Here is a 7,991-nt window from a genome sequence, read left to right as displayed (position 1 = left end):
AGGGGGATTGGAAGGATCACTTCTGAGGTTTATCTTACAAGGGTACAAGTGAATCTTTCTAAGAGTAGAATGTGAACGTTTTAAAATAATAACTAAGAAAATGACATGAAGGCTATGTTAACCAGTTTGATGGGAGTGTTTCTGATTGTGTGTGAAAACACCACACTGTATCCCAGAAGTGCGTTAATGTACATAGTTACCATTCAATAAAAAAGAAAAAAAAATTCACAAAAATTAGGAGCGCGCTTGTTTTGCAGGGCGCTAGCGAGAATGAGATGAACCGATCCATGCTGAAAAGGCATAGTCATTGAATTTCACAATCTAGCCACGAGGTGGGAGCAGAGACTTGCGATTCTAAAGCAGAGGCTTCCCAGCGGTCCCCAGTGGTCCCCAGCGGCGGGGAAGCTGGACCCGCCGGAACCGCGGATTCTGCAGCTCCATCCCGGAGCGGCTCCGTCGGCGTGTCCGGGAGCAGGGCACAGCGGTCGGCTTCAACGAGGCTTCCAGGCGCTTCTCACATGCTCTAAAATTCAAGAATCACTGATCTAATATATATTTACAGTTTTCTTTGATTTGTTATCTAGGCAGAGAGAACAGCCAAAATAGCCAAAGGCAATTAACATGTGGTAACAACGCAATTTATGTAAGGATCCTGACTGCTGGAACAGGAGTAATAATTTACATATATATAATATATTATGTATATTATATGTATTACACAACATGAATCCTTATCTTTATAAAAATCCACCATAGTTATTTTTACTTGCATTTTTCAGATAAACAGTCTTGGATTGAATTAACTGTGTTCTGACCTAGACTATCAATGTATTCACAGCACTGCTTCCCCAAAGCCAAGGTCAGGAAAGTCACTGCAGGGTAATTACCAGAACCTGCTCCTAGCTGAGGGGTGTGTGCTCATCAGCTTGGGGAGTCACATGCATCTGGGTACTTGAGATTTGCAGAAGTGGAAATATGGTTCCATTCGAATATCAAGTCACATAAAACCACTAGAGATGACTAGAGTTTAAAGTGAAAATCAACTGCCAGCTTGGGTCTCGTGGTCTCTAAGAGCCTGGAGCAAAGAAGCATTACTCTCATTGCTAATCGAGGTAATCTCTATCTGGCTGGCACTGAGTGTGCTCACCTGGGCAGATGGCCATCTTGTCAAGAACTATGCAGAAGAAAAATGTTTCTCATTTCTCACCAAGGGTACCTGTTTATATCTGCCTTTTTAAAATGTCATCAATTTAATTGAAATTTAAAAGGAAGGACAGAAAGTGCAAAAATTATAACTAATAGACTTTTGACAAGTCAATGAATTGTTCACATTAACTTCAAAATGCCACACAAGCTGTAAGAAAATATTATGGTGGACATAGTAATTGTCTAAGAGACTCAACGGATATCTGTTAAGGATATGACAGAGTGACTCAGAGTTTCCACTGTCCCTTACTAAATAAGTGAACCACTCTAATTGCTAATTATCCACTGAACTGCTTATCTCACGTATGATATTAAATACCGTATTAAATACCCAAAAAGTTATTGTAAGGATGTAATGAGATGACATAAATTAACTATTTGGCATGTGAAGAACACTCAGTATCGTTGCTATCATCACTGAATCACATGCATCATAGCTGGCTATTGTGTTAATTGGAGCACTGTAGAAGCACAAGATGAGATCACAGGTCCAAAAGATTTACTGGGAAAATCCCTGTGAGGGAAAATGGGCAGGAAGTCAAGAAGGCTGAGAGAACCATCTGACTGATGCAAGTCTGACCCACGTGCAGGAAAGGGCTAGGAAGGGAAGCTGAGTAGGTCATATCTGGTGGTGCTAAGAAATCTTCAGCAAAGTAACAGGAAGTCCCCAAGTCAGTGCCCAGCAGGTCAGCCTTCCAGAAACTGGCCTGTCTCTGCATCTCTGCCATGTTCTATAACCACTGGTGGAGCAGCCCAGAGGAATTGTGACCTTGCACAGCACAGTGAGGGTCCCAGAGCCAGAGGCAGTTATGCTCCGTGCATAGAGAACCAAGAGGCTCTTGCCGCGGCCACCATGTCCACACTGATCCCTCAGTGTGCTCCATGCCCCCCAAATGTGAGCAAATGTGTGAAGAAAACTTAGAGAGGCGATTCTCTTTCTTCTGTAACTGTCATGTAAGAGTTACCAGCTACTCAGATTTTTGTTGAATGAGTTAATATTTAGAAAGCATTTGGACTGGCCCTAGCACATAAAAAGTGCTAAATTGTTATTAATAAGGTCATGTCAGAATGTAGCTGAACTTCAGAAAAAAGAAAGGCCTCCAAGACCATAAATTTTAAGTCTTCTTCCAGACAGATTTAGTCAGGTAATGATTCCAGAATAGGAGTCTTCTATACAAGAATGTGTGACGTGGTAACAAAAACTTTTCCTATTGGGTACACAGAGGAACTACGGCAAAAATGGGAGAAGGGAGAGGGTCTCCCATAAATTCTAACACTTTGGAAGCTAATTCTGCCAAACAATTGTAATTCTTCATATGTGTATTTATGTGTGCATGTGTGTCCATGTATGTATGTGTGCATGTGTTGTGCATGTCTGTGCATTGTGTATATGTGCTTGTATGTGTGCATGCATGTATGTGTGCATGTGTGCATGCATGTGTGCACGTGTGTGCATGTGTGTGTGCATACATGTGTAGTGTTTGTATGCATGTGAGCACATACGCGTATGTGCATGTGTGTGCATATGTGTGTTTCTTATGCATGTCTTGTCTCATGCCCTGAGCAGCACTCTAGCTCCTTCACACAGTTCCCTGACCATCTCCATATGCAGACTCTGCTCTGTGTGCTGAAGACACATCAAGAGCAGAATAAAAATGTCTGCCCTTGTGTAGATCACCCTGTCAGGGGTCAGGGAGGGACACAGGCGTGAACATGGTAAACAACTATGTAGTCTGCTGGAGACTGGTAAGTCCTGGGAGATGTACACTAAGATACAGAAATAGGTTTTGAGGCTGGGTACAGAGGCTCAGGCCTGTAAGCCCAGCATTCTGGGAGGCCGAGGTGTCTGGGTCCCTGAGCTCAGGATTTCAAGACCAGCTTGAGCAAGAGCAAGACCCTGTCTCTACTAAAAATAGAAAAACTAGCCAGGCATCATGGCAGGCACCTATAGTCCCACCTACTTGGAAGGCTGAGGCAGGAGGATTGCTTGAGCCCAGGAGTCTGAGGTGGCTGTAAGCTATCATGATGTCACAGCACTCTACCCAGGGGATGGAGTAAGACTCTGTCCCCCCCCAAAAAAAAAATTAAATTAAAAAAATAGGTTTTGAAAATCTTTAAAAGTAGTCAGGGCAGGCCTCATAGACAAGATGACAATTAAGCAGAGTTCTAGGGACTGAGCAGTGATGGGGATGGGGATTCAGAATAACTTGATCTCCATAGAACAGTCCTGTTCGTGTGCTTTATTAATTGATGTCAAAGGGTTGGCTAAAAACAGGCTCTAAGTCAGTGGTTCTCAACCTTCCTAATGCTGCGGCCCTTTAATAAAGTTCCTGTGGGTTGCGACCCACAGGTTGAGAACTGCTGACTAGGCTGAAGATCAGTCAAGAATGAATTGTCTTTAGTACGTTAAAACTATGGTTCCCACTGAGGGGCCCGAGTATCCTCCCATATCCCTAAAGAAGCCCTGAATAATCCCTGGAAGTTACTGAAAATGATGATTGAAATGTTTTTTTTTTAAAAGGAAACAGAAAAATGCCTTTTCAAAAAACCAACTTCTACTAATCATCTTCCCTCTATTTTAAATCCAGGGTCAGCATTTACCTCCCACAAGGCCTATAGATATATATAGGCTTCCTGCCATAAAGAAGTTTGGGCGACATGATACTGTCTTTATTGGGAGAAATTTTGCCCTTTTATCTAATGTAGGTGTAAAATGGCTAAGTCACCTGAAATATGTACATGTATAACTTCAATGATTAATGCATCATTACATCATACTTACAAACTGTTCAATAACAAGTTGTATTTAACTTACAAAAAAGTTAACATGAGCAAATTCTTTCCCAAAGAATTACTTCACACAGGTATATGCTTATGAATCTATTTAATTGTTCAAACTGTGCTGGAGAATATATATTGAAGGGTACATATTTCATGAGATTCGGTTACAACATAGATGGTTTCCAATGGGAATTTCTTACCCTACCCTGATTACCAATAAAAAGGAAAATCTGTGTCCTCTGCTTCCAAGTCTGTTATGTCAAAATGTTTTTCAGTTACTCATTTAATTATTCAGCTAATTGGTTTCATGTATATTATAGATTTAATTTTTAATTATTTTTATAAATAGTTCCCAAACCCATTTTCATTATTTTTCCAATGAAGACATACAATTGAAATATGCTTACATATATATTTTCTCTACACAGTGAAACATTTTTAAAAGAGAAAAGTACAGAAAATGCAAAAGCTCTGGCTCTCCAAAATAAAAGAGTAACATTTAATTATGCCTCCTGATTTCTTTTCTTTGAGTTTTATTTTCTTCCATTGTGTGTGTGTTTGTTTGATGCTATAAATCGTGCTCTTTAGGGAGCAGACCCGTGGGGCAACCGTGATAACTGACAGATTGTAATCCTTGTTTGCAAACATGCGCAGCTGACAAGTAGTTGCCTAATAAAGATAACAGTGTTACTATTTAAATTGTTTAGAGGAGAAAGTCAGTTTTACATCACCCCCAAAACTCCTGGATTCAAATTCATTGGTAGTAAACATGTTAACTTCTGGATTGAAATGGAGAGCGAGAGAGAGCGAGCGAGCCGCGGCCGGCCGACCCTCGTCAGTCGGGGTAGCAGGAGTCGGGGGTCAAGGCCGTCTGCACCATCCGGGTCACGCCGCCGTACGTGAGCGGAAGCACGGCCGTGTAGCACTTGTTCCTGTCGTAAGTGTAGCAGGTGTCTGTCTCGCTGTCTTCCTCGCAGAGATTGCTCTGGGAGGCCGTAAATATCTGGTTTTCCAACTCCACTTCTGTAGGATCACATTTTTTACAGCTGAAAAACAAACATACGTATTAGAGAATCCCCATCAAATGCGGTGCGGGAATCTGAGTGCCTGGACATCACTATCAGGTCAGTAGGGCAGTTCTCGCGGCCCCGACGTGAGGCAGAGCTAAGGAAGATCCCGTCCAGACCTAGGCAGCTCTGCGATACAGAGCGGTTTGAGATTTTCAACCTTTACTATATGAAAACTAGTTGAAAGTAAGCAACATAATTAACGATACGATATGACTGCTTTGTACACCACACAGCAGCTTCCACTGTGGTAGGTTTATTCCCAACTGTATGCTTGTTTAAACAAGTTATTTTAGTGACAAGAAGGGAAAATAAAAAGTGATATCGGCCTTTGTTATTTCCAGGGAAACACCCACATGTTTATTAGACGAAATCCCCTCATGAACTACTAAGATAAATTGGCTCTTCTATGAATGACAATAATTTATTTCAAATAAACTTCTAGCTAATTTTTATCTGGGACAAAGTTTTACGAATTTGTAATGCCTAATAATTAACCTAGGAATTAATATAGTCAAAAGTTCAGATAATATGTGTAGATGTTTATACCCCACCATCTTTTCCAAAACCTTCTTACCAACAAATTTAATTAAAAGTTATTAACTTCTACATCTACATTAGTATGAGGAAAAATCTCTTACAGGTCAGACAAATGGTACACAAATCTGGTTCTCAGGGGTGAGGTGGGATCGGTGATATTCTCCCTGCTGTTCAGAGGAACACTGAAAGAAAGAGAACATAAAGTGAAATGAGGAAACAGGCATACTGCTAGAACAGTCTACACTCACTCAAGAAATCAGTGCCCTTACTCAGATTTTCACAGTACTTTGCTATGTTTTAAATACTTCCCTTTCAAAATAGACCTCACCGCAACTTTGTCAACTGGCTGTGCTGACTGGGCAAATTCTTGCTTTTCCTTTAAAATCTGTGATGACCACCTTGATCCTATCCCCACCCTCAATACTTTTTCTCTGCAGTCTCATTAACACTTGGACGCGTCTATTACAACAAATGCTGTGTCATAACTGTTTGTCAGAGTGGCTGCCAACCTTGGCTGCATAAATTCCTCCAGGCAAGAACATTGAGGTGTTCCCAGTGCCTTGCTAGAAGGCGGCTGTGGAATATACTCTGTACTGGGGACAGGAACAGACTGATGTTACTATTACTATCCACATCTTAGAGATGAGGAAACAATAGACTAGAGAGGCCGGTGACCTCCCCAAGTTGACGCAACAACTAAGTAGCAAAGCTGGACATTTTTCATGGTGATGTTTCATGAAGTTAGATGATTAAGCACTAATTCAGGTGATTTCATTAACTTTTAAGTTTTTCCATCCGTGTCTTCATTCCCCCTCATCTGCACCTTTCTCTACCAAAAAAAAACCACAAAGAAAATGGGGTGGTGCCTGTGGTTCAAAGGAGTAGGGCACTAGCCCCTTATGCTGGAGGTGATGGGTTCAAACCCAGCCTCAGCCAAAAACTGAAAAAAAAAAAAAAAAAGGCAAAGAAAAACTCATGTTTCCTAACTCAGTATATAACAATACCAGCCAAGCCACAAGCCTGAACTCACCGCTGAGTCCTCCTCCATCTGACCTCTGTCTAACTGCTCCCTCACAGTCCAGCTGATTCTCAGTCTTCACATGCCTGAAGCCACCCGCCTGCCTCTCTTAGCATTACCACTGCCCTAATTCAGCACCATCTTCCTTTCCCAGATCATAGCAACACTTTCTTTTGTCTTGATCCTCCAGTGTATCAGGTACATTACTGCTAAAGTGGACTTGCTGTTTAAAGTCCACTTGCTAAAGTGGACTTCTCTGTTTAAAACCAATAGTTCTCCCACCCAGTGATGGCCACAGTGGGGTATTCTTAAGATAGTGTAGCAGGCACCTCTAACATGCCCTGGTTGTCTGGCCTCCACCCCCCCAGGCTGCCCCATCCTGAAACCACTCACAGACAGCCCCGCAGACTTTGCTGGTGTTCTGTCTCCAGGTCTAACAAAAGCAAGGGCAGCAATTCTGACAGGCCTGATACTGGGGCTCACTGGTGCCGGGCTGAGCATGGCGGGTGTCAGGCTGTCCTCACTGCACCCTGCTCCCTTTTCCTGGAATGACCTGCCACTTGTTAACCCCTTCACTCCCCACACATATAAGAAAGTTGAAGTTTAGAGTGGATAAGTAATTTGTACATGAGAGCACACAGTTATAAGGGACTCAGACAAAACTTGAAACAAAATTCTTAAACACATAAGTGAGATCACTGCTATGTGCTTTTCCATAAAAGGTATTTGACTGGGGGGAAACTATTAAGGTATGAATGGCTCAAAACTTGTTCCTGATTGGATCCAATAGGAATCTTATTTCCCAAACAGTGTTATCATTCTTGTTGTTGAATGAGAGCCAACAGCAGGTAATGCTGGACCGCATGTGAAATGAAATGCTTATCTGAGTCCAACCTACAAGTGAAGATGAGATCAATTAGTCACTCTGCTCAGTCTGCCCAAACTTCATGCAAACACTGAGTGCTATAAAGATACTCAGCAGTCTGTACGTGGTACAAAGTAAGGCTTCACTGAGCGCTGAAGTTTCAGCTTAAACTGATCAGGGGCAACTGAAAGTTCTGACTCAGACTGAAATAGCTCCATATAAACACGGCGTGTTGGTCTAACCAACAGGCTTCAGATGGCCTGGAACCATTTGCTTCTACCTCCAACATCTACAAGATTCTCTCCAGCTCATTAGCAAAATTGAATCTCATGTCAGATACCACATCAAAGGTGGGGCAAAGATGTATGTGTTAAAATCAGACAATGCTTACTATGGGAAGACGTCCCTTCTCACAACAGGAGAACAGATGTGTGGAGAGCCACCTCCATGACTCCTTACTAGGGGAAGACGTCCTGCTCACAACAGGAGAACGGACGTGTGGAGAGCCACCTCC

General features: G+C 42.2%; 1 protein-coding gene across 1 annotated transcript in view; it reads right to left on the bottom strand.

Moving 5' to 3' along the window:
- Positions 1 to 4,073: 4,073 nt before the first annotated feature.
- Positions 4,074 to 7,991, bottom strand: part of JCHAIN (joining chain of multimeric IgA and IgM) — a 9,350-nt gene continuing 5,432 nt past the window's right edge. The window contains exons 3-4 of the mRNA XM_003800958.3: positions 5,696 to 5,776; positions 4,074 to 5,033 (exon numbers count right to left, since the gene is read on the bottom strand). Coding sequence (XP_003801006.1) covers positions 4,823 to 5,033; positions 5,696 to 5,776 — 292 coding nt within the window. The 3' untranslated portion in view covers positions 4,074 to 4,822. The remainder of the gene's footprint in view (positions 5,034 to 5,695; positions 5,777 to 7,991) is intronic.

Source organism: Otolemur garnettii, unplaced genomic scaffold, assembly GCF_000181295.1.
Source record: "Otolemur garnettii isolate 467f Iridium unplaced genomic scaffold, OtoGar3 scaffold00191, whole genome shotgun sequence".
Lineage (NCBI taxonomy): Eukaryota > Metazoa > Chordata > Mammalia > Primates > Galagidae > Otolemur > Otolemur garnettii.
Note: the sequence above shows the minus strand (reverse complement) of the source record. Positions and strands in the feature narration are given on the sequence as shown.